Genomic DNA, 27,400 nt, shown 5'->3' on the forward strand with positions numbered 1-27,400 from the left:
AAAATGTTATATACAAAGTGCAATACAAATATGTTCTCCCTAACATAACGAATAATTGCGACTAATTGTGAATAATTGTGATTTCAGTATCGATTCAAAAAAATAATAGTGATTAACATTTTGGCCAAACAAAGAAAAACTTCAAAGTTTAAATTTGCTGGTTATTATGGCATTATTTCACCATTCCAGACCACTAAAGATGAAATTGGGTTGCCTTTGACCTCTGAACTAAAATGTGTTTGACTCTCCTTTTCCAGAAGTTGCAAAACTTGTTAATTTATCAGATCTATTGGTTGTGTTATGAAAAAGTATGAGTCAGACACTCTCAGCTGGGTATGAGAACATACCCTACAGGAAACGCTCAGTCACTGGGCTGTCTCCATTGTGATTATAAACTCTCTCGCTCGCTCTCCCTCTCTCCCTCCACTTACCTTAAGTGTCCTTTTCATTGTTCGGAGCGCATTAGGAATGAGCGTCACTCACGCAGAAAGAGAAAAACAGTTCTTCTGACAGACTGTAAGAAGCGGGGCGACTGAAGAGGCTTTTACGTGCGCCCGGGCGACATCACACACCCAGGGGCTTTAAAACACACACCGCCAGCCCGCTCGTAACCCACAGCAGACGCATTTAGTCACGTCCCGAATGACGTCAGAGCACATTAGGCGCCAACACATTTAATACACACCGAGATTATTTGGCAGCTTAAAAGACGAGAGTAAACCTTAAGAAATACAAGTGGCATTAAGAGATGAGAGAAACAGAGTCACTGCTCTTTTAGAAAAAAGGATATCGAGGTCGTGCGGGGGCAATGAAGAAAGTGCCTTCACTCCTTTTTGATCTTTTGTCCATCTTTTTGTAGATTTCTGTGACTTTCTGTTTTTGAAGCTTGAGTGTGTGTCATGTACCCAGAACCCTGAGAGCATGCTCTGCAGGGAATGATACATGGGAAATCCAAAGTAGGTCAAATGAAAGCTTGAAGCGCATCTTTTGGCTTGTTGCTCGTAGGAGGTAGCTTTTTACTTTATGTTTTGCTCATGCAGCCATGAATGTTGGTGTCACAACTGATTAATTTTTGAAAAATTCAGGGGGAAACCTTCTTTCTTGCATAATGTCTTCATATCATTACTCTGTGATAGTCGATGCTTTCAGGGCTTATTTTGTGATGGAGTGTCTGAAACTACTGTGGCGTTGAACTCAGTTCATCCCCTATCACCATGAAATCATTATTTGACATTTATCCTGCCAGGTTTTTCAAAGCCAAAGTATTTTGAAGTGTTAATGTGTCTTTCCCAATATTGAAATCTCAATCAAATGGTCAGTTTCAGAGAATGATACTGGTATGAGGGTCCTATTGTCAGTCATCCTCTCGTGACTCACGCGCTGTTTGAAGTGAAAAGTTCTGTTGCATTTTGACTGTTTGTTAAGAAGACAAGAGAGCAAGGTTCCCAGAAAACACCATCTCAGTATAAACAGGATAAACGCAACTTCCCTAAAATAAGGAGTACAAGCATAATACAGCTGCAATTAAAACATTATTATAAAATTACCATTACAAAAACATGATCGGCTCGTGGCTTGGTGCTTTCAACGTCTCTCATGTTCCTATGCACATGTAAACAACAGGAAAAACAACATTGCTTCTTCCAGACTATTCTTGTGTTGGAAGTGTTGTTGTTGTTGTTGTTGTTTGTGATCTGTTGTGAGGTAATTTAGTTTCCTGATCTTCCCGACCCCGATCACTGCTACCTTCACTTCCTGCGTCCTCTGTTCCCCGAGGCAAGGCTTTCGCTGTGCTTACAGTCAGATATATCAAGCTTTTGACCAGTTCTCCATATATTAATGCACCTGAAAAGAAGCAAACATTTCAAACACGCACAACAAACAAGTAAATGTTCTTTTTTGTTTGTTTTTTTTTTTGAAAGATTTATTCAAACAGGACATGTAGACCAATGTTGTATGAGTGCCTATAGACATTTCATGTAGTCAGTCAAAACTTTATTTATAGAGTATTCTGTATGCATGAAAATCCTGTTCACGTCCCTCCATCCCTTAAAAAAACAAACATAAAAACAAAACTCTAGAGAAATTTGTCTCAGGTTACAGAGAGTGACGTCAGATTGCCCAGTCTGCTTTTATATCTATAAAAAGCCCTTATATAAGCTGAGTAGTCAACAAATTTCACAGCAGACAAATGGTACAGCATACATATATACACAAGTAGTACATAGCAATCCAAGACAGCCTATTGCTGCCTAATACAAATTATCATGAAACAACGCATGACATTTTTTTTTTTTTCATATTTTTGCAGATGCAAAAGCTGTATAAGAAAACACTGAATCTTCCTTTCACTTTCAGCTAATGTGTTGGCAAAGCACTTGGATACAATGCAATATCTTTTTTTTTTTTTTTTTTGTTTAACAATAAACACATGAGTGATCGTATGCCATACAATGTAACTCAGAAGATCACAAGTTTCAAGCATGTGGCGTACGGCGTAACTCTGTGGAGTTACACGTCTCTCACATGTCAGGTGGGCGGGGGCGGGGGGGTGGGGGGGTGGGGGGGGGGGGTGGAGGGTGGGGGAGTCAAAGGGGTGCGCAGCCATGAATCTAAAATCTGGAAGCACTTGAAAGTTCCCATTGGTCAAATTAACACTTTTTTTTTTTCAATTAGTTTTTTTTATGACAGGAGATTAATCCTTGAAAAACACCGTACAAAAACTGACAGAAATCAACAAAACAATTGAACCATACACCATAATCTATATATTGCTAGGGATCATGGAGCCCAAGTATGTCTACCAGGTTGCATTCAGATAACCTGTCGTAGAATACTTGCGTTGTTTATCTTATAGAGAAGGAAGTTTTACAAACAACAGTCAGTTAGCTCTGAGACGAGCGAGAGACGCCATAGTCTGTCAGTCATCAGGAGAGATTGAGTAAATGCACTCTAAGCTGATGATCCAAAACAGTCTCAGCATTCTCACTGTTTTGGATGCTCAGGCATCAGTTAGGTGTACTCAGTTTCTCCTGATTCAAGGCTTTTGGTCCTGTTTCATGCCACGAAGCGGCGGGCATTGTATGGAGGATATAATAAGTGTTATACCTCTGTGACTCCTGTCTTTTTGCATGTGTGTTTGTGCAAGTGTTCAAGTATTTACGATGTCCACAACGGAGGCAAAACTGTGGCTCATCAGAGGCTTTTCCAGTCTGTTTTATTCAGTCCTTTGCCTGAAGGTTGTGATGGAAGTCTTTTAAGCTCTGAAGAGAAAACGGGGGCGGAAAAAAAAAAAATCTTCATTGCTTGTTGATGTGGTTTATGCGTACACACTGTGGCAGCTCCGATGTGGAATCTCCCAAAGTCCACGAATATATCCCAGACTCAGAAAGTCACAGTGCTTGCTCAAACTTGTCCAGCCAATCAGTGTGAGCCAACATAATCTGAGGAAAGCTCTATAGACGCTGTCAGTGTCTTTCACTTTGCTGACGGCCTGTCCTCGGGCTGTGTCGGTCCTGATGGACTTGCTACTCCCCTTATTTGTAAATCCTGCTGCCGGTGCCGTGTTTGACCTCCAGTGCCGTTTGTGAGCACTAGCATTACAGCTTCTGAGGTTTACCAAATTGTGTGCGGGGTATGAAAGGGTCCCTTTCCCAACGTTGTAATTGTGCGTATCAAAAGTAAAGACCAACTGTGTTTTCCAGCTACGGTCACAGGATGCTTTTGATAGCTGGTAGTTTGAATATAGTGAAGAGATAAAACCCACACTGTTTTTAGACCACCATGGCAAATCATAATGAAAGAGAACCATCATGATATCAGCCGTCTCCATGCAACCCTTCTCTTCCTTTCTTCTCTCTTCTCCCTCTGCAGAACCCAGTCTTTTGTTCTGCGATCCCTCTCAGCGTTGGCACCTGCCCACTCATTAGTATCCAGCCCTAAACTCTCTGTGGCGCTCCAAATAGACAAATAGGGCAAAGACGGTTGAGCACTTATTGCTTTACTGATGCATATTGCTTGTTTACTCACTGTCATTCCTCGTTTGTTCTCAGACTCTAATCCATTCCGAGCGATTAAGGACGGACCCCACAGAATATTTTGAAAGGGCTTTTAGAGGCCGGAAAGCTCCTCATATGAAGTGACCCACTAAAACTGTGGCACCTTATGGGGATAAAAGTCGAATCGAGAGGGAGCCTTGCAAAGTCGAAACCTGCTGCACATTGAATACCACGCAGCGCCGAGTGGATGCATATGCACAGATGTGTTTGATGCATATTCACTCCAGGCATTTCCTGTTGATGCTTTTGAATTCATGATCCCCATTCTCTGCTGATCCCCTCAGTATAAAAGCGTGCCAGCAGCTCCCAGCACCACTACAACAGCTTGCCTAACAGGTTTTTCACATCTTGGAAAGGTAAAGTGGAAAAGCCATTGCAGCATCGCAAACAAGCATTATATTGCTAATTTATTCTCGCTCGTTAAAGTTTTACTTGGTTGCTCGTTTTATTTGCTTGTTTACATTCACAACTATGAGATGCAAATTACGGAAGTTGGGGGACTGATGTTTTTACTCCCAAGTAAGAATCACTGAATTGCTAAATTCAAACCTCCTTCGCATGAAATCCATTCCGTGTTTAAGGTTTAATATATCGCAAAGCATCGGATCGTTCATGTAATAGCTGGTGTTTGCAAATGCTGTTTTGTTTATGTGCGAGTTCCCATGTAACAAGGAGCAAATCTGGAGCTTTCTATCGTTTTTTAACTGGCTCTGTCATTCAATTGTATTTCTTCCACACATTCACATGCATGCTAAAAGGACCCAAAGAGACTGTCAATAGCTTGGAGCGCTGGCTAGCGAATCCTGGAAAATGGCTTGGTACCCAATGTGGGTTTTCATGTCAGGTGGTGGAGAAATGATGGTGGGAGGCTTTTCGAGAGAGAAAGAGAGGCTTAAAAACAGAGAAGGGGGGAGGAAAAAGTGCTAAATGGTGTGCGACTCTGGTAAACGTGGCTGTTTGATGAGGCTCCACCACCTGTCTGATGTGCTATAGCATGTGCCAGGCATATGCACTGCGGCGTAGCTGCTGTCCTCATGATAACAAATGAAGGTGAATTCAATCAGTGACTCAGACCGGCTGTTGGACTGTTCTGTTGCTGTGGAGATGGAGGTGAAACTACGCGCTGTAACGAGGAGGGATTGCAAAGGCTGAAAGCAGAACGGAATTTGTAGACTGACGCCGCGGAAAACCAACGTTGTGCAAGTTGTGCTCGAAAACTCACATCGCTTTTTTAATAACTCCTCAACAAACGCAAACATGCCTCACAGATTTAAATGTCTTGAAGTCGTTTATATTTACTATTAATCTTGCCATTTTCCCTCAGTTTTATGAAATGCAAAACATTAACTTCTTAAAGTTAATGTGAAGATTTATGTCAACAATTTCCGAGTCTGACTTGAAGTGAACCAACATTTTTCAGGGTAGCTTCCTGGCTGACCTCGTGCACTGCAAACACCGTTTTTTGCTCACTGAAAGAAACCTCTTTATTTTCGATGACTTGCTTACCACATAGCTTGTAGTTGTGCAGATGAAATGAACTACATCTGTTTGAAGCAGCTTTCTACTGAGAATTTATTCTGGTTTCACAAGTTAGACACTGACTTCATGGTTTTTTTCACTTTGGAAATAAATGCAATGGAAAAAAAAATCGAGATGCTTACGATGGTTAAACTTCTGGAACACTTTTGATGGCCTTCCAATAAAATGTGAATTAGATCAAAAATGAGGAGCTGGGAAAACAGAAGACAGGGCCCCTGTAAGAAATAATCATCTCCAAATATGTTGGTCATATTCAAATCTTCTAAACATGTCACTTTTTTAGTTTTTTTTTTTTTTGAAGATACTGTTAAGTGAAGGGCTAGTTAAAGTTGATAGTGATCCCAGTGACGGCATGTAGCTAAATCCTCGCATACAGAGGGAACAAACAGTCTGTACCTCTTAAAAACTCCATCTTATTCCTGAACTGCTTTCTCATCTTTAGCAAGCAATCTGTAGAGACGCATCATGTAAATAAGAAAGTGCTGAGACTCGAAATACTTTACCAACACCCTCTGTACATTCAGTCCATGAACTCTCACTTTCAACTGAACTTGTACTTTCAGAGTACTTCAGTTCATCAAACTGAGGGTAGAGGGCCAACCTTTACCTGTTTGCTCAGATCAATTACATATCAATTAGTGGCATCAGGGAGGGCTTTTTTTTACCATAAGAATGGTAATTATTTCACAACATGCCCCCATTTTATTTAGATTTAGGCACTAAAAGAATAATTTGAGTTAAAATGCACACATGTGTCACTCATTGTCATGAAAACAATAGCCTGTAATTCATACAATCGTTTCTCAGGTAGGTTTGGAAAGACATCATGCTTTTATTAAGCAATTATATTGCTTACATCATGCTTCATGTATGTTGTTTGATCTCTGTCTTATGCGACAACACTGAATTCTGAAAGAATTTTATCAGTTGCATCCTCCACTCTAACCTACGCCATGTTTTTTTTTTGCTTTCCTGCAATAATTTTGTCCCTACTGCAGCCACTATACATTCTAACTTTGTCTTTGTAGAGTGGATAAAGCTCAGCCCTGCTACCCACACCAATGGCAACATTGAAAACATAACATAGTCCATCAGCTGGCCTGATGTTCGGAGGTCACTAAAAACACCTGACACATGACTTGAATCGCTCCTTCTTTAAGCAGTATCAGTAATTCACTTGGAGAGTTTTGCTCCCACTTCATTAAGAGGGAGCAAAGTAAAATGCAGCACGCGAAACAGTGCAATGACTTTACTTGACCTTTCTGGGTTAGATCGATTCTTTTGCCCTTTTCTCTGTTCAGTGACACAACCTGAACTCCCCTCTGAGGTTCAAACATCCGCAGCAACGCAGGAGACTGACCGAAAATTTCAGTTCTAAAAGCCGCCACCAACACCAAAGAGAGCGCTTTCTGAGAATCAGAGGGCAGACTGCTTGTGTCTGGGGGGTTGGAGGGGAACAGGGCGGGGTTGCCCGTGGCCTCTGACGCTGCTGAAAACCTTCTGTAATTTCTGACAGTGCAGTGCAGTGTGTGTGTGTGTGTGTGTGTGTGTGTACATGCTTCAAATTGGCCTCGTCTCATTTGCCTCTGGAATGAGACGGATCCCTCCCTCGCTGCCTTGCCCTCCTCTCTGGTGTGAATTGCCCGGCTGACAACTCACTCCTCGGTGGGCCGGAGGGCAACGGGGAGCTGACAACACAATGGCATTGTCTCCGCTGATGGGAAGCCAGAGTCTTTGGTGGGGGAAACACTTCTCTAGCAACCTTTCCGATGGTCTCAAGCTCTAGTTTGTGGGCTAAATAAAGTCTCACTGTGGGATTTGAACATTTTTGTGCAGTGGAGTGGTGCAACAGAGCTGTGTAGAACGCCATCAAGGTGCAAAGGAGTTGAGAGGAGACGGAGGAGAGAGCTGTGCCAACGCACCGAGAGGCCACTCAATTATTTAGGAAGAACTGCCTGGTTCAAAGAGTCACAGCCAACACCTGCCAATCCGCCGCCTTCACAGCGTATCTGCTGCTGTTTATGATGCAGTGCTCTGAGAAATATGTGAGTGTCGCTCACATCATTATCAGTGTTCGCAATGATGAGGAAAATGCAGACTTAAAAAATTCCAGATACGATATTTGCTTGACCCCTCGTGCCATGTAGCTGTAGATATAAAAGATATCAGAACATTTTCCTTCAACTCTGCTCGTTTCCATCTTCTTCTTCTTTTTTTTTTCTCTTCTGTCTTTTGGACCGTTCGTCCCTGTGTTCACACCGTGACCTCCGTCTTGCTGTTCGTGGCCAGTCCCTTGTGCTTGGGGTGCATGTGCGGCGAATGGCCGTAGCCCAGCGGCTGGGAGAAGAGCTCGGGCAGCGTCTCGATGCTGAACTGCCTCTTGTTGGAGTACGCCTGGCGCCGGCTGTTCTGTTGGTGCAGCGGCTGGTGCTGCTGCTGCTGGATTGGATGGTGCTGCTGGCCCCCCAGGCCCATGTGGGTGGCGGTCGGGTGCTGGATGTGGCTCTTGCTGGGGTCCCATGCTTTGAAGGCTGAGCTGGAGGTGAGCGGGTGGGTGTTGGTCTTGGAGATCTTGGGCTTGGGGATCTGGGAGGCGTTGATGGTGATGGCCAGTGGCGCGTGGATGTCAGGCGGTGGGAGGAAGGGCTTGTCCTTGGGATGGAAGTTGATTGGCTGGAACGTGGGAGGAGACTGGCGGTGGGTGTAATCTATCATTGGGTAGCTCTTGTAGTAGTCTCTTGCGGTTGTATCTATATGATGAGAAAGAAGAGCAAGACAGAGACATGGTTATGAATTAATAATACAAATAATGGACACTTGTGAGCCACCAAGATCAATATGACCCAAGAGAGTCTCTTTTACTTAATTCTGCTGCTTTCAGTCCTAAATAGAACGTGAAGGAAACTGAGGACAAGTTAAAATAGAACTTGGTTGTCGTTTGAGGTGAAGGAAGTGCCGTCCTGTAGCACAACTGCATAAACAGAAATACTTCTGTGTTTCCAGTGTTGAGGGATGTTCTCCTGCGGTTTCTCTCCAGGTTCTCTCCATTAATTTTTGATTAATTTAAGCACATAAGTTTTATTTTTAATTCAGAATAGTCTGTGTTTTGCTTTTCTCTGCAGCTACGCTACAGTGTGCAGGAGAGATATTCACTTAGCACTTTGTGTGACAACACATTTCTGTGTTTATTAGAAAAATATTCAGAAAAGCTATCTTTAAAATGTAGGTTTGGAATTTTTGGACTCTACAGTGACTCCCAACAACCACCCAATAAATAAAAGTGGCTTCTCAGAGATCCGTGACACACTGAAACATTAAAGCAGAGGACATAAACGCATTGCTAATGAAAAACCTGTGTCAACAAGGACGCGAATGTTCAATATTTGTTGGTGTTTTTTATGAAGTGTCGGCCACCAAATGCCACCGACACAGACAGAAAATAGATGCAAGCGACAAAATGTGGGAAAAAGCAGCCCGAGCTCGTGTCGAGCAAAACGGGTGATTTATAAAGGAATAAAAATAGAACGGGTCCAGCGTGTCGAGTCAGATTAGTGCAAGCACCCTGAGTGGAACTCGACTCTGCTGTTTGGTCATCGCCACGGCCCCCCTCCTCCACCACGCTCTGCCCTAAAGACACTAACAACCTTGTTTGCTTAGCCGTGTTTTATTGGTTCATTTTTCCTGAAGAGATTTAGGAGGAATAAATGTTTATGTAGGATTTTTTTTTTTTTTTCGTTCTGCCTTTTTGGTCTTATTGCTGTTTTACATTAGTTCTGTTGATTGGAGCAACATCAAATGTTGTTTTGTGTCTGATCCTATTATTTTACTGACAGTAAGAGAATGTTAGGATTAAGCCATTCATCTTGTCTTCAACTGTAGGATAAGCTGAGTGTAATTCAAGTGAATCAAAGTCTATAAATGTTAGTATTTGTCATCCTTTATTGAGAGTTTCAGAGAGAAATGTTTATGTAGATGATGCTGAAATGGTTACGGTAATGTATTTGAAACATGGATGCACTGACTTTTTCCCCCCACATTTATAGAAAAACACTGGAAGGTCTCACATTCACACTCATACATGTATATTGTGTAACTCCAGGGCACCTCACCATGTTGGTGTAGGAGACGGAGTAAAATGAATCATTCTCTCCATTTGAATATTTCGCCATGCTGGCTCAGGGACGTAAACATGCTCTTTCTTTACTCGGTGCAGCGTCGAATATCACGATTTTCATTCTTACTTCTTCTTTAGACGTCTGTCAAGTTGTTCAGAGTTCAGTCAATATATCATGCAGAGGAAAAATAAAAAGATAAGAGAGCATCACACATATTTAGAAGACTTAATTTTTTCTACAGAAAGCAATGGAGTTTATCAATATTCATAACAAGGGGAGATGTGGGATCAGTAGCAGCTTTGCATTCATTTAACTTTCGGAGGATGCTGAGGATCAGTGTGTAGTTTCTATGCTTGTGTTTGCATCGACAAATTTGTCCTTTGTATGTGCTTCTGTGTTTAAATATGCATGCATGTTTGTGTGCAGCTGCATGCACGTGCATGTGTCAGGAACAGGCCACTCATTTGCATTCTGAATGGGAGTAAGCTGCAAAAAATGTGTGTCTAATAGTTTTAGCTCTGGAAATGGGCTGGACTGCGCCGGCCTGCATCTCATGTGACTCTCTGAAATATTTGATGTTTGTGTTTTCGTTCTTAAAGTCACAGAATCTCTGAACCGAGTAAAGCGCACGTCAGCTGGAGGTACAACAGCAGGATTTGACAGCAAAATGGGTTCAAATCTCTGGACAGAGTCGAGAAATCTGGGACGGCAGGGAAACAATAAATTAAACACGCCCTTGCTTCTCACAACAACTTCTGTTGCTGTCCGTTTGAGTGTTTCCACACATGTTGCCAGCAGGCGCACCTGACAGCAGGGTCCTCAGTGACAGCATTACTCACCATCCTCTCCATTTCACGGACTCTCCATCTGCTCATTTTCTCCCTCTCCTTTTCCATTTGCTTATTTCGTTTAATTTATACTCTTCAGCAACATCAGCTTTTGCTCTTTATCGAGCGGCAGCCCGAAGCGAGGCCCGTGGGCCTAATCTGGGGCCGCGGCATTATAACTGCAAGAGCTGGAGCCGCAGAAGGAGTTTGACAACACTGTTTTTTTTTATTTAGTCCATTTTTAATGCTACTTCGTTATGTCAGAGCTGTTTGTCTGCTCGGTAAAGTGGCCATTACCACACTTTCATTTCAACATTTGGGGACCAAAAACACAAAATTCATGACATTAATATTATTTCTCCTAACTGCAGCTCCTGTTTACGCTTGCTTGTGCATGTTTGTCCATGAGAGGGTGTTTGAAAAGCTCTTCAATCTAAAAAAGCATCATAATTAATCTTCAAGCCACTTTCCAAACATAAAAACCACAGTCAATACCAGACATATGATGATGTACATCCCTAAACTTGCAACTATCGATTTGGCCCAGACATTTTTTATTGTTTTTTTCCTGTGCCAGAACCACACTAGTGTGCTTTATGATGAGTAAATATTCTACAGCAAAACTCATCAATTCATCTCTCTTCATGCTGAGTAGTTTCATGGGTGCTGACTTTGGGCAAACCCTTCTGCCAAAACAAAAACCATTACATCCTGGACCTTGTTAGTCAATCCATCATGGAGCCGCACAGAGAGAGTCAGTCAATCACTCAGACACACTTTTTTTTTTTTTTTTTTTTTTTTTTTTTACCTCAGGCCGATGTAAATCTCCAGGGACGTTCGTGTGTATGTCTTCAGACTGCAGGTGGCGGTCATTTTGGCTTAGAGGATCAGTTTGATTTGACGTTGGTCAAATTGGTAAAATGATCATATTACCGGTACGTATAAATACAGACAACTCTGAAGTTATCCAGTAATTTTGATGGAAAAATCTCCAGGTAAAGTTTCATTTTTAATACACATTTGATGACATTTGTTTTCCCCATTGGAAGAGCTGGATTCAAACCTTGATGTTCTTGCTGTGAGGAGATAGTGCTAACCACTGCACACAGACACAAAATAAAATCACAAATTTCATAGCTGTAATACAACACTGACAAAAAGTTATAAATGTGCCTCGATTTTAAAATAGTACAGGAACAATAATCCATCTGGCATTACATCTCAGCATGCCAGACGATCCACAGACTGTAAACTTCAAGTGCAAACTTCCAAATAATCTGCCAGGTTTCCACCTTATAGAAATGGAAGTAAAAAAAAAAATGCTGCTTTGAGTTTTTCTCCTCATTAGCCTCCACAGGTTTTCCACTGATCAATGCCTGTAAAGGAATTCTATCCTGAACTGCAAACCACCCAAAAAAAAAAAAAAAAAAAACTTTGAACCAGAGAACTTGATTTATCTTCAAAGCCTCATTTTGAGATTGCACCACGTCATATAGCTTAAAAAAATCTTAAAACAAAACCCAAACCATCTGTCCTTATGTGTCCTCGAGCATGTACTTAAAATTTTAGCAATCACACGGTGAAGCAGTCTTGAGCTTCATTTCATGCTGAGCCTCTTTTTTTTTTTTAGCTTCCCACAGTGCGGAAGAGCTTGTTTCTGCAGCTGCTGGCCCCAGAAATGATAAAATAAAACAAAACAAGTGATAAGTGTGCTCTCCAGTAACTAGATCACAGCATTTTTTTTAATATAAATGAGGATTTGCCTGCATGTTGCTGTAATATGGATGAATAGCTCAACATTAGTTAAATACTTGAGGCAGCTTTGGTCTACGAGTCTTTTCCCACCTTTTTTTCTTTTCTTTTCTTTAAATATCTCTTCCATTTGGCTGCTCTGGTCCAGGTTCATCTTAAGAAACTCATTAATTACTTGTGTCTCTGTAATTGTTGGTGGACATATTGCACTACGGCACCACTGAAATTGGTTTTTTTTTTTTTTTTTTGTGATGTTAAATGAAAGTGTTTAATTATTTTGGAGTTTTAATTCCATTTTGTGCAGTAAACTCAGTACAGTCCGATTTGCCTTGTTGTTCATATGTCTATGTCCTTTATTTTCTAAGCTATTAACCTCGGTGTGAGTTTTTTTTAGGTTTGCAACACTAGGTTGGAATCCCATTTGCAGCAGGATGGACATCAAACCGGCTCAGTATTGAGTGTAACTTCCAATAAATAAAACAACTTTTCACTCCAGAAACTCTGATCAGCCTGAACAAAGGCTTACTCGATATGGACAGTTCAGAAAAGTGCTCGTAACATGAGCATTATTAATCTCAGTAACGACATTATCGTGATATTAATTGATTAGCAAAATATAAAGTATATCACATCATACCATTAAAAGTGAAAAAAAAAATCCCAAACTTCCAACTACCCAGACCTGTCATGTTTCTCTGACAAAAGAAAAAAAAAAATGTTTGTACTAATGTACTAATTCATCTATTAAATTGTGGTGTTTTCAATTGGAAGCACTTCAGTGTACAAACTCCAATTACGATCGTTCAATTTTCAGCAGCCGTGCAGGACTGGGCTTGACGCCTGTTCTTAGAAAAAAGCATTTTTGAAACTAATCATAACAAGAAGAAGCAAAAGCATGATATGATGGAAGCAGGCAGCTCTTTATAAAGTGAGCTCAGTATTATTTAGACTTGCAAAGGCATCGCAAGTACTTTTGAGGGGAGAAAAAAAAAGCGCTTGCTCAGCTGAGTCAGATAGCAGCACAGCAAGACAGAGCTCTCCACAGCTGTCTTCATCTGCGACAAAAGTAACACGCTCACAACAGCTTCATGACTGAGATATTAATTTCAGAGTAAGTTGCTGCTTAAAGTCATGCATTTATTCATAATGTGTTTTCCAAATGATAACTTTTACCATGTTTATCATCCATATTCCGACTGCCTCTCCAGCGCTTTAATGAGATTAATCAGTGCTGTTTGGTCCAGACTCCAGCTGCCACACCTGGCATTGGCTGAGTTCCTTGACCTCTGTAACCTCTGCTGCTGCTTCATTATATCCCCCCCCCCTTGCTCTTGTCTTGCTTCTCCTCATTTCACTTTGTCCGTACGAAACGCTATAAGCTCACATATGCGTCGCAGCGCTCTTTAAACCGCTGCTTTAAAGTATTATTGCATGAATGAAGACGTCGAAGCGGCTTGTTCCAGAGGCCTGCTGCTTCACCTGGCTCTCGCTCAACTCGCGCCCCATCCACAGCGTTGTGTGTCCTAGCCATGACTTTGCGAGCGCAGGAAGGCTCTCCGTACCCGGTGGCTTGTTTACTGCTCAGCGAGACAACTGATAAGTATGTGTGAAAAGAGAGTTGGTCTCGGTGACTGATGGGTTTCTTCAAGGTGTAAAAACGGGGCGATGAGTTAGGCTTATTAATTTTCCGGTTGAGAGTCAAATAGAAATCGTGAAGCCTCTGTCCTATTTCAGCACGGCACAAAATGTGAAACCAACGGGGGGGCAGACGGCTTGCCGGCCGAAAGAGGAAATACAATCCGCCAAGCAACAGCTCCAAAGCTGAGCTAAGCTGTATTTACTGAAAGATGTGAGAATCTCTCTAGACGGCAGGAAAACAAAACAAACGCATTTCCCAAACTGCCGAACGATCTCCTCCCTTTCGATTTTGTATCAAATCGGCAGAGTGGGGAGAGCGAATGAGAGGAGGAAGCTAAACAAAACCGCTCTAAATGTTCCTACACAATGTATGCGATGATGAAAATATGGTGAAACGTGTCTGTCTTTCACAGAAACATTAATCCTCCCTCAGAGGAACACCCACGGAGAAAATGGCTTCATTTTGTTGATAATTGATACACGAGGGAGCAAACATAGAATCAGCGTCCGGAGAAGATCCCACAGAGGTCATAGGTCAGTGCGTTTGCTGTTTGGTGCTTTATGACGAGCGTGTGGAACATGTTGGAGGAGGATCGGCGTCACTGCAGCGGGCGTGACGCACCACAACTGTACGGTGTGTGAGAGCAAAAGAGAGCAGATCCCCAACAGAAGGGCACAAAGAGGAGCCTGTGTGTCGTCAAACAGAGGCTGAGCTCAATACCTAGACTGCGAGAGAGGGGGGGAAGAGAAAGAGGAGCGTATTGCAACTCAATGTCTGAGGGATTTGTTACTTTGAAGTATTTTTCCGTGAAATGTGGCTGGGGCTCATTGTTGAGTGGTTGGGGGTTTGCCGCCGCCGCCGCCGCCACTGCGATCGGCCTTTGTTTCTCAGTCACTGAGCAGAATAATGAGATGAGCTCGTCTCTTTACTCTGCTTCTCCTCACTCACTTTCAGCACACACCTCAGATTGCTGCCCTGCGTTTCGCCCTGCTCACTGTCTCAGCTGCGTATCTATTCCGGTCCTTCTCATCGATCCTTTGTCCGACTTGGGTTTGCAGGCGGCTGCAGTCGATCCCAGTTAACTACGGTGGAGGCACGAGCTGTCAGTCCATCACGGGGAAAATCCAGCGCGGCAGGGAATCGTACACTTTTTCAAACCTACAGATGATTTAGAGTCACCGATTAAGCTTGACTGCAGGGTTTTAGTGGGAGAAAACAAAGCTGAAGACCCACAAATGCAAAACATGAACAAGCTCACACAGAAAAGTCCTTAAAAGTACAAACCTCCTCACCATTATGCAGCTACTGCATAGTCTTAATTTGATTAAAAAAAAAAAACTTCAATTTAGACGATTTGTTGTGTGCGAGTTTATTATTATGCACAGGATTTTTATTACATTTTCTCAATAATTGTATTATTCAGTATGTGAGTGGGTTCTCGTTTTCACCTGCCTGTACACCGTGGCTAAAAATAACACCCATGATTCAACAGAATCATCTTCATGACTACAGGAAGTAAGACACAGTTTACATACTTAAGGTCACCATGTGTTCACTAATTTATGCAAATGATACTTTTTATTTCAGGTTCACCTACGCACACACTGTTGCAAACTTCTATGTTTTCATTTTTACACACCAGAGAGAACGATTACCGCAGAAATCACATTTTTCATGGCGTCATGATGGGAATCTGCCCAATGAGGGTTCTGTTTGACTTTACCCAGAGTCAGCTGGGATCTGCTCCGTCACCCTTTGACCCCGACTGTGATAAAGTTGAAAGAAGATGGTTGGATGAAGAATTCATTATTAGATATGAATTTTAGGCTTGGCCAACATGAACAATAGTGACATTACACTCCTGCATCGCTGCAGTTGAGCTGTCATTGTGCTTGTTGGTCGCTTTGTTTGCAAGGTTTTTCAGAAGTTTGAAAGGGAAGTTTAAATGCTCATCTGGATCTTAGCGTTAGTTTTAAGCATTAACAGATAAGATTTTAAATAATCCCCTTTAAAAAAAAAAAAAACTTTACTTCTGTCATAGTCAAAAGAGTGGCTGGTCAACAGATCACAGCTCCGTCCTTCAAGTCTTAGAAGTCTGAGGCCTTGTAGTTCCTGTGTGTGATACTCTGGCTTTGCATATTGTGTCATTGAACAGCGCATGTACATGTGTCAAGCTGTCGTTCCTCATCTTTATCACCGTGTCCTTATCTGTCTGCCGTGATCAGCTGATGATGCTGATGGTGTGTGTGTGTGTGTGTGTGTGTGTGTTCAGATTTGCATACACATGTTTACACGGCTGCCCCTTCAGTGTGCCTCTGCATCACACAACAGGAATGTACCGCAGTGTGTGTTTGTTTGTCTGAGTATTTTTAGAGGGCAGTCTTGAGGCTGGAACTCGCAGCTTCACCCCGGCGCTCTCCACACGACTGTCACTCACCAGAAACTCAGTCGTTGTGCCCGCGTTGGCGTGGGCGTGTGTGCGCGCGCACTTTATAGATTTGTCTTTCTATTGTGAACATTTGAGATAACATTGGTGCGCTGGTTATGTCACCATCAGCGCTGGTTTGATGCCAGGATCCTTCCTTTTTCCTCCCACATCAGAGTTAAAATGTGTGTTTAATGAGAGGTAGGCTGTCAATAACTGTCAGCATAATGGCAGCTGGAGTCACTAATAATGAACGGCACACAGCGTGTTGTGTAATGATTGTAAGGCCAAAATATTATTAATGTTCAGTCCAGCGTATCTCCGGCTTTAGAAAGCTCATTTTGCACTCCTGTCACAGCTGGCTGCCTGCCCTCGCCGGAAATAATACCACATTGTGTTTAAAGTATACTAACAAATAAAATTACTTGTAGCCAATGTCGTAGTTTCAGGATTAACCCAATATGTTGGCCTAGAGGAGAGCTTTCTATGCCTCATCCAGTGAATAACACAGCTCTTTATGCCTTATCTATTTCTTCTCCTGCTGTACAGGATATCATACATGTCTCATAATGTACAAAACAAAGCCTAAACTCAGTTTTAAGCCAGAATATGATGTGAGATATTTAATTTTGAAGCACAAACCTAAACCATTAATTGACTGTGACAACTTTAAATAAAGTTAACTGAATCAAATGTATGCATTGAATAATTTCAGCACCAAAATGTATCAAGATTTACAGAAATTGGCTTTGTTTGCAAATTTAAACTCAACTTCCTTGACTTGTTTGTGTGGATTAGACATTAGAATGACAGTAGTGTGCAATCATGGCTGTGTTTCTTTGAACAGTTGAACCTCAACAGTGAAACTGCCTCTTGAAGACATTAAACAGTATACAGCTGATATTTATCATCAACGGTTGTATGATTGTATGTATTTTGATCTAGTTTTAAATTTCAGTGTGCATCGGTGTGTTCACTCTTCGACTCGAATTGAATTTATATCTTCGGGGATGCAGACACCCGTGTTGTGCATGACAGAGTAAAAACAAACCGTTATTGCCTTTTAAACATTTTGCGATTGGATCGACGCTCCTCCCTGTAAATCTCCTGGCAGTTTTCAAAATAGTTTGTAGTATAATACGAAGGAGAGTGAATAAAACGTCTCTGGCTCGATGCCATTCGTCACCATAATGTCCAGCCTTAAAATTCAGATGAGAAAATCTTGTACCTCTAAAACAATGAGCATTACGTTTATTTCATTCATGCCCAACTCTTCTACCCCTGCTTCTAAATACTGAATGCCGATAATATAGTTTATTGACACTGGCGGAACTAACATGTTTGGAAGTGTGAGACTGCGGAGATGAGAGTGGCTGGCTGTTTTTCATGTGAGTGGGCAAACGCAGTCACAATATTTACATCGCGACTGCCATGAATAAATGCAATATGAACATCTGGACTCAGCTGTGGCGCTCGACCATAAATCTTGGATCTAATTAAAAATGCATTATTTTAGTTGAGACTTGCTCTTGTTCAGCCATTTTTCGACAGGTTTGGCCCCACTTACTCATGTCTGGTATGTCAGATTATTCTATTTAATTATTTGACATGTGTATGTATTACTGTGGTGTCCTTTTTTGTTGCTAATGGACTTGGTTGGCTATGACAGACTAATTTCAAATATTTGGTGAGATTATCAGTTTATTTGGTGGATGTATCTATTGAAATAACAGCATTAGTGGTTTCCCAGTGGAAAAAAAAGTGTCTTTAAAAGTCTGGTGAGCCTTGTTCATATTACATGGCATCATTATGGGATTGAGTTAGTGTTAAAAACATTGTTTCTGAATATAATAATTGCAGCCAATAATATAGCTTTTGTTCCTCTGAAATGAAAGCGTTTTTTTTCTGAGGTTTTAAGCAGTTTACTTATTTAAAAAATGGTCTAGTGGATCAAATAATCTTCCTATCTTATTCACCGTAATGTTTTTTAAAAAGGCTTCATGGGTTTATCCTCTCCCTCTGCGCACCTTGGAGCTCTCCAAGGTGCTGGTTGACTGCCCTGATGAATATGCATTGACCTCAAAAAATAACTGCTGGAGACATTAAAAGCAAGCTGTTCCATATTTCCAGTTGTTTACAGTTCATTATAGTGAAAGAATGCGTTTCGTCGCACAAAGTTATTACGTGCTTATTTTAGGCTTCCCTCTAGCTCAGGTGCAGTAGAGCATTTAATGATGACAAGTGTGTCATGGTCTGGCCTTAAACCAAACAGTGGCCTCACAAGACAGGGGAAAAAAGGCCAAAACAACAAACCTCATGGTTCAAGGGACTGCAAAACTCCCACGGTTCAAGCTCAGATAAAGCCACATACGAAGGCAGCTCTTTCACATTAGTAAATGTGCATCACGTAGACGGCGTAGGCGCGCTTTCACGGGTGCTTCTCTGTAATCCTACTCACCCACAGCCTTGAGAGAAGTGTACTTGTTGAAACCAATCCCCAGGTTGTTGTGAGGGTGAGACAAAGCCATGGCCGGACCCAGGGGAGATAAAGCTGCATTGTTCAGATGATTATGATCTAGATGGAGGCAAAGACACAGAGAGGAAAAACGAATCATTAAACCGAAAAAGTCTGTAGAAATAATAATTTACATAATCATGAAAAAATGACATTATACAAGTAACCGGAGTGGGTCAGTATTCCGTGACTGTTATTTGGCCACATAGCAATTAAATTTGCACAACTCTGACATATTAATTCAAGTGGCCTGGTGTGTTTTCTGTCAGGATTGGATTGGATGTGTGATTAGCTGCAGCTATTTGCACAATTGTATTGGCCCTCATTGTGTAATTATTCTGCTTACAATAACAAATATTTTCATGAAACTTGAACATGTAGAACAGGGATAAACACTGCTCGACCCAGGCTGCGGATTGAGGACAAACTGGGAAGGCTAACGAGAAACAAATCAACATGCAAAGTCAGTGCTCAGCTACACACACACAAACACACACACACACACACACTGTTTTTAATGAATTTTGAGGATATTGCACTGAGTTGCATTCACTTTCTGCAGAGTTATTTCAAAAACAAACATAATTTAAGTAACCCTCACCTGAAATTAATCCTAAAGCCTTGGCCTGCCTTTTATCATAAAACCTTCATTACATTACTCGGTCCACAGGTCCCCGTAATGTGTGTGCATACACATGATCGCATGCACGCACACACCTTGCAAACAAGATGACAGATTTGTCTCCCGCTATGCAAAAAAAAAAAAAAAAAAAAAAAACTAAAAAACAAACCGATATAGAGATATGCACATCATTTGTCACACTTTCATTCATGCTTCAGAATCACTGGCTTAGTCACAGCAGTCTGTCTGCCAACTGACGGGTAATTCCCAATCGCGGCATGCTGGTGCACAACAAACCAATAAAATAAGCCCCTCAGCTAATACACTCGTCCAACCCCCGCAACTCCCACTTGACGCAATTTATTTTTGGTATTTTTATTTTTTTTTGAAGGATTTCATTTTCATGACGCTGTTTATTAACCAGGAGTATGGATTTCTGAGGAGCATCGTCGCTCCGTCTGAAGGACACCATGTTCACTGCAGTGTCAATAGTTTGTGATTGAGGGCCAGATTTGTTTGCTTTATTAATAAATCACTAAACGTGAACATATATAGTCTGAAGCAGCCTGCAGCGGTCAGGGGGAAGATTAACTGCAATGTATTCATTCTTATCAAATTATCCGCGACACAAGTGGTCCAAAGACAGAAAAGTTTGGCAGTTCAATTCGATTTAACTTTATTTATGTAGCACCATACGCAGTACACAGTACAATCACATATTTTTCTTGAAGTGATTGTTGAGCAAAAGCCCCATCTGAACATTTTAACTTTGTCTATATGCTTCTTATATCTGTAATGCACGATATTCCTTTAGAACTCTGTGTACTAGCTCAGCCAAAACAAAGAGGAATGCCAGGTGATTTACACCTATGATTTACGGTTGTGCCTGTTTGTGCGTCTGAAATGGGGGCTTGGCCTTTCAAAGAGCTGCTGCTCTCACTGTGAATAGATGCGTTTCCTCAGACGGTTCCCCGCAACTTTTATACGCACAGACTTTATAATGACGGATTTTATTTTTCTTTGCTGTAGCCCTTGCAAGCGTTTCCTGAACCTCTTCTGCTCCACAGCTTTGACTTTGTGAGCGATTATCAACCACAATGCATTTCACCCCCAAATTCACTTTTTTTTTTTTTTTTTGCTGCGGCACTCTGATGTGTTTGATAAGTTATTCTACCAACACGTCAAACTTTATGCCGTCACATTTCATTTTACGCTCATGGAAGCATTCAGTACAGTTCACAGCAGGTCGTTATGCAAACTGGACCTAAAGCACGCAAAATCCTCCAAATTCACACAAACTAAATGTGCGAGTCATTTCGATGAGCGTGCAATTCAGCATGCTTTACACAGGATCTCAGCAAATCAGCCTCTTAGTGAAATGTCTATATAGTGAGAATCATTACACAATCTTGTAAAATATTCATACAACACCCTCTTTAACCTTAAGGCCCTTTTAAGCCCTACAAAGAAACAAGGTCATGTGAGGATTACTCCGCTCCTCTCTGAAGTGTCGTCTCTCCAGAAGTCTAAAACTTAGCGAAAACGGTCTCCCACAGGGGATAAAGTGCATAAACAAACACCCGCGTCCGCCAAACCCACGATAACCGAAACGCATCAGTGAGAATCAAGAAATGGGAGCGCAAGGCGGAGCGAGCTGGCGAGGCAGGGAGAAAGCCGGAGAGCGAGGAAAGTGACACCAGGGCTGACTGATTGAATTAGAAATAGATATTCACTTCCCCGTGTAATTGATATGCAGTAATGACACACTGTGTGCAGCGTGGAGTGCAGGAAGGGCTAACTGTGTGTTGCAATTTTTTTACAAGTGCGGCGCTTCGTGGCTGCGTGAGTTAAAAAAAAACAAACAATACAGAGCAGGATGGCCCCACCTGCTGTAATTACTGATGAGCAGAATAGAAATGCAGATCGTCTTGATCTTCATTCGTTTATTCAACCAAACACATAAAGACACGTCAAAGGAAATAAGAATGGTCTGGAATATCTAAAATAAATTTGATCTCCAGGAATTTTTGGAGATTTGAAGCTTTAGCTTTTGCTCTAAAAACATCACCGTATTCAAGATGTCATATTCGCGAACATTGCTGTGGCGCAACAACAAAAGTGGAAATAATGAGAGGGACATGGAGGGAGGGATGGAGAGAAGAAGCGAAAGACTGAGAGAGTTTAAGGCGGGGAGAGACGTGGGGGAAAAATATCAGCTAATTGATGGAGAGATCCCTGGCTGGTCTCCAGTTAGACCACAGGGCTGTTACCGGCCGAGTCGTGGAGGGGTCGGGGGTGGGGGAGGGGGAGAGAGAGAGAGATTGTTTTGCGATTATAGCAGAACATGCAGACATGTGCTCGCCAGTTATGTCCTCGTTCTGCTTCATGAGTTTTAAACAACCTGCTGAAATTGTCCTGTTCAGAGGTGAAGCCATAAAGACGCGGAGGGAGAGAACGGATTCATTTCTGTGATTTTACCTCCAATTTTTGTCTATTTCCGAAGTGACTGTTCTTTAGAGTAAGAGAGGATATATGTGAGCTTAGAAAAGAAGATTTAGGGGGAGACACAATGAATCCAAATGAATAAAAACCACAATACAGCATGATATCCCATATTGAAAGGGACATTTTCAGAACATGATATTCAGGATTTCAGCGATTTCAATCAGGATAATAAATATTCAGATATTGACGCTATTTTCAGTGTTTCAGCACCACATTGGATTTCAAATCACAGAGTCAAAACACACTTTTAGTTATTTATTTTCAGCTTGGATTTAAATGTATTTACATATTTTTGTTGGATGTCTAAGGACTAATTGTTTTTCTGTGTCATTTCATTTCAACCTGATTAAAGGCTTAATTAACTCAGTTTTATCACACTATCAGATGGCAAATTCAATATTCATATACATACGGGATGTGGCGCTGTTATATTGCACATAGGGGAGTTGTGTATGACGTTACATTTCTCGCCATCAGATGCAAGTGATGCAACTCTGTCTTCGGTTTGAGCTCATTTTGGTCTCATGGCGTCATTGCGTCATGTCATGGTTCTAGTTAGCTCTCTGCTACTTGGTTTTGATTAAATGTTTTGTTTGAGGCTTTGGAGCTGTTGTAGTTCTTCTTCCTGCGTCACTAAGCCAACGTTGAGCTTTTGAATGAGACAAAACTTTGATCTCATCACATTACCTCAATAATATGACACTCGTTGCTGCATGTTGGCGATTCATCACTCCCCTTTTATTCCCACTGCTTCTTGTTATCTTTCTTTCATTAGTCAGTTTATCGCAGGCCTGACAGCTCAGCTATTGTCACACAGCAGAGCTGAATTTATCCAGCTTTGTCCAAAATAAGGATATCTGAATTAGGAGTAACTACTTACTTAAAGCTAGGGTTGGCGATTTGAATTAGATAAATTTTTTTAAATACTGGTTAAAATGATCTTTATGACCCGATGGAAAACAATTCATAGCGTGTTCTTAAAGTAGTTTGGAAAATATCCGCAATCTACAGCAGGAGTAAAACGGGAAAAACAGCAACCAATTGTCTTGACGGGACACCTTTTTTTAAACCAATCAAATCCCTTCGCCGTTCGACCTGCCCCCTGCGCGTACATGTCAATGGCGTGCACTGACCCTGATTCAGTGCGCGCGTAGAAGGACGGAGCGTCGTTGCAGAATGGCGGAGAAGAATGTTTGGGGCTTTACTTACCGATGAGTGCGCCATACTTGGCATAGTGCAAATAAAGAAAAACAAAGAAACGAAGCGCTGAGGACAGGTTACGCCAGGAACGCACTGGACGCGGAAGTGCTGCGCGCACCGCGCGCGCGGAACGTCTCCGCTCCCAACGGAGCTCCTCCAATGGGGTGGGAGCTGGGCGGAGCCTTGGGAGATGCTACATTCGTGCTACATGCTAGTTTTCCAAGATCGCCAACCCTAGCTTTAAATGACCTTTCTCATCTCAAATATTGGACTGAGCACAAAGCAGCTGATAGGGAGACATCCTACAGGACTCTGTGATTCATGTCAGGAGCCAGAAACAGTGGAACATGTATTAGTGAACTGCAGGAGGTATTATCAGGAAAGAAAGAAGATGATGACAGGATTAAGACAAGAAGGAATGGAAGGAGGAGGGATGAGGGAAATATTGAAGTGGGGAAGAAGTGGAGGACATTTGAGTACTTTTCTATGAGAAACGGCACTACTAGAGAGAGTGTAATAACAGTATAAGATAGAGAGGGAACGATCAGCAGATGGCGGTAGTGCAACCGTTTGGGATGCAAGCTGCCATTAAACTCCAAGGAAGAAGAAGAAGAAGAAATATTGGACTGAAAGTAATGAAAAACGGGAAACTTAGGGGATTGATTGGTTTTTGGTGTTGTCACTATACTCATGAATCAAAAACTTTGCTTGTTGTCACTTTACAAGTATAAACTAGCTTTGAAAACCAGAAATTGAAAGTAGCTTTTTCTGAAAAAAATGCACTTTTCCCAAAAAAAACCCCCAAAAAAACCCCCAAAACCTAAACTTTTTGTGTGTGTATATATTCCCATTTTAAGACATCGTGTTGATTTAATGAACTGTCAGGTCACCAGCCTGTTCTTATGTCTTATTCAGGAGGCCTCCAGTCATATAGTCACTTTGGAACTACTCAAGCTGCCGTACAAAAGTGTGAGGAGGAGATCGAAAAGGAATAAATTCATCTGTGTATTCTGTATTCGTGAATAAATTCTCTCTGAATGTCCTACATTCCCCCCCGACCCCCCCCCCCCCCCCCCCCCCCCCCGCCCGCCCGCCCGCCTGTGTGTTCATGAGTGTGCGCTTGTTTTTGATGTACCATAGTATGGAGGCCTCAGAGGAGAAGCACTCATAAGAATTCAAATTTATGTTTATTAAAGAGAAGCAGAGGAGAAAATGAGGGCTTACAGTACATGAATGTAATTCACAGTGTGGAGAGAGACATGGTGGGAGTGGGGGGGGGGGGGGGTAATTGTGCACGTGTTTCAGTGCATATTATTTAAAGTATTGTGCATGTGTCCACCACTTCCTGCGAGCGGCGGCGGCAGCATGTGAAGTTGATTTTTGCGTGAGCGTGCCTCCCTGCCAGCATGCATTTGTTTTGGTTTGTGTTTGTGCACTCGCGAGCGTACCTTGTTTTTGTGTTTGTGTGCGTTGCCCGTGTGTGTAACGAGTGTGTTGGAGAGTGTGCAGGCGGGCGGGCGGGCGGGCAGGCAGGCAGCAGAGCACCGCTGGGTGATGGCCTAATTCAGCAGGGCTCTACATCAAAGAGGCTGACTGCTGCAAGGGCTTCAGCCAGCCTTACTCTGACATGACTACTGTCACACACACACACAGCGAGAGGAGAAGAGAGGGATGCAAAGAGGAAGAAAGGAGAATAGATGCAAGGAGGTGGGAGTGGCAGAGAGGAAGAAAGAGGCCTGTGTTGTTTAATGCATAGAGCACACTCTAAAATATAACTTGTTGTTTCACCTTTGAAATTTATGAAGGGTTTTTCACATAGAGTTCAAAGAAAATGTAGTCTTATGTGATCTGTGTTTGATTTGTCATCTCACATCACTTATATCAGATTTTAATGAGCATAACATGAATTTAGCTTTGACATATTTATTCAGTTCCTTTTAATCTTGACTGATGTGTGAATTTAATAAATGCTCTACAGAATAGTATGAAGTAAACAGCTGCCCTTATATTAGTGCTAAAAACATCCCTGAGCAAAACAAACAATGTAAGTCCAGATCAGTACGCCTGCAGGTGATGGAGGAACTGTGATGCTTTTGAGTCACTTCAGTGTTCCTGTTGTTGGTGTGAATGAAAAAAAAAAAATAAACAAAAAAACATCCTTTATAGTATCTACAGCTCAAGGCGGAACCCCAGTGGGCTGTACTTCAGAAGTTTTCATAATTGTGTGTTGCATAAGCAGCTCACAGTGGAGGAAAAGAGAAGCACATGCGTGTTAGTGAAACAATTCACCTTAAAATACATTTTCTGTACTGATCAGAAAAGATAGAATGCGTCTTTTCACAGTGATGCACCAGCTGTTGAGGCAAAGTGGCCCGCATGTTGGCCATTGTGCATATTAAGCTATTGGAGCAGAAGCTACCAAATCATGTGCTCATTCAGGGCATTTAGCCCGCATTGTCTGAGAGGGCTGAAAACTAGGAGTTCAACTTATTTTGATTTGTCGGCTTGATTTCAGAAGAAACGCTCAAGTTTTACTGTTTTTGGAGTGAAATGACTGCAGCTGTCCTTCCTTTTCCCAAAGGTAGAAAACCCAGATATGTACCTACAAAACAGCACTTGACTGCAACAGTTTTAAGCATGCCTAAACAAAGTTGACTGTTGCTTTCATGCATTATATTAAAACAGAATCTGGTTGGCTGCCTTTAAGGACACCATTTAGCCTCATATGCATGTTTTTGAACAGAGGGTCAGGGTCACTGGGAGAAAACCTGTGCCTGCATATGAAGAGAAGACCCGCAAACAGACGACGGACAGAGCATGTTGGCGAACGCTTTGCATGTTAAAGCTTTCAGTTTGGCGTGTGTGAGACATATGGACCTGCCTCATTAACATCCCTCTGCTCTCAAAAAAACGCACGCAAACGTTTGTTTGAGGTGCAGCGATGTCCTAATCCATGCAAACAGCACGTCCATGAGCAGATGCCGCTGAGCTCGCTCTTCCCTCCTTCCTCTCTTCTCGCTCTTTGCATCTTTTTATCTTTTCTCAGTCACTCATACTTGATGAATTTCTTATAACATGCCCATTCCCATTTAATTATCTCCTCCCTCTCTTCACTCTCCTTCCGCTGTCGCTGTTGCCTCACGCTCTGTTTTCCTCTGTAGGTTGTGCAGCTTTTCGATCTGTTTCCATACAATGAGGCAACGAGACAAAACAGAAGAGTCTGCACCTTCTCAGTTCTCATGCAAATAAATATAGAAAGCCTGTATATAGATTTTACTCTTTTCTTTGTCTCAGCTGGAATCCTGGGATATCTATTGCTGCCGTATTTCTTATTTTTGTAGAATATAATTTTAGTAGAAGATTGTCAGAGTTACAGCATTGAATTTGTAGCGATGCTTCAGATCTCTCCGTGCTCTAATGTAATTCTTAGAGACAGTATAGCTGCCGTTATTTATATGCTTTCTGGATGGAGCCCTTTCAGTGCATTCACTTCAAAGGGGATGTTTATCGCTCCAACTTTCCTTCTCCTTTTCTGCCCCATTATTTTCCCAATTTAAATTTAAACTCATTTCTGCTATAAGCCTGCACACTGAATGCATTGAACTTTGGTGAGCGATGCTTTACATAACGCCACGGTCCATCATCCACATACACAGGGGACGGGCGATGTGGCAACAAATGGAAATAGACAGTCCTTACTTGCTATAATAATACCAAAAAAAAGTCCCATTACCACAACTTGTTTTTACATAGGAAGGTATTTATGATGAAGTAAAATTAAAACGAGTTAACATTCAGATTTATAGAAAACAATGAGGAATACTACCATTAGTGTTTAGAGCATGGCTTTATGTTATATTAAACTGGTATTATCACAATTTCATTTCTCCTTTCCTCAGGGAAGATTCACCACTTTAGGTAGCAAGATGCAAATTCACCAGCTCATAATTTGTCAATAGAAGAGACTTCCTTACTGCGTAGGTTTATTTAATCTCCATCCATCCTCTATACTGCTTGATCTAGGATTGGGTCATGAGGTGCTGGAGCTGATCACAGATAAGTAATTCAGGGAATGCCCTGGACGGATCGCCAGTCCTTCCTGCAGGCAATTTAGAGTCATCAATTAACAAATATCAATAAAACATAGGACGAGCAAAAAGCTGCTGTAAGCTTTTCTCTTCAGCACCATGGACAGTTCCATTA

The 27,400-nt window shown here is 41.8% G+C and overlaps 1 protein-coding gene across 1 annotated transcript in view; it reads right to left on the reverse strand.

Moving 5' to 3' along the window:
* Nucleotides 1–27,400, reverse strand: part of LOC115387279 (protein shisa-8-like) — a 101,241-nt gene that overhangs the window by 7,108 nt on the left and 66,733 nt on the right. Inside the window, exons 4-6 of the mRNA XM_030089936.1 lie at nucleotides 18,814–18,930; nucleotides 7,842–8,347; nucleotides 7,658–7,667 (exon numbers count right to left, since the gene is read on the reverse strand). Coding sequence (XP_029945796.1) covers nucleotides 7,851–8,347; nucleotides 18,814–18,930 — 614 coding nt within the window. The 3' untranslated portion in view covers nucleotides 7,658–7,667; nucleotides 7,842–7,850. The remainder of the gene's footprint in view (nucleotides 1–7,657; nucleotides 7,668–7,841; nucleotides 8,348–18,813; nucleotides 18,931–27,400) is intronic.

This window comes from Salarias fasciatus, chromosome 4 (assembly GCF_902148845.1).
Source record: "Salarias fasciatus chromosome 4, fSalaFa1.1, whole genome shotgun sequence".
In the NCBI taxonomy this organism is placed as follows: Eukaryota; Metazoa; Chordata; class Actinopteri; order Blenniiformes; family Blenniidae; genus Salarias; species Salarias fasciatus.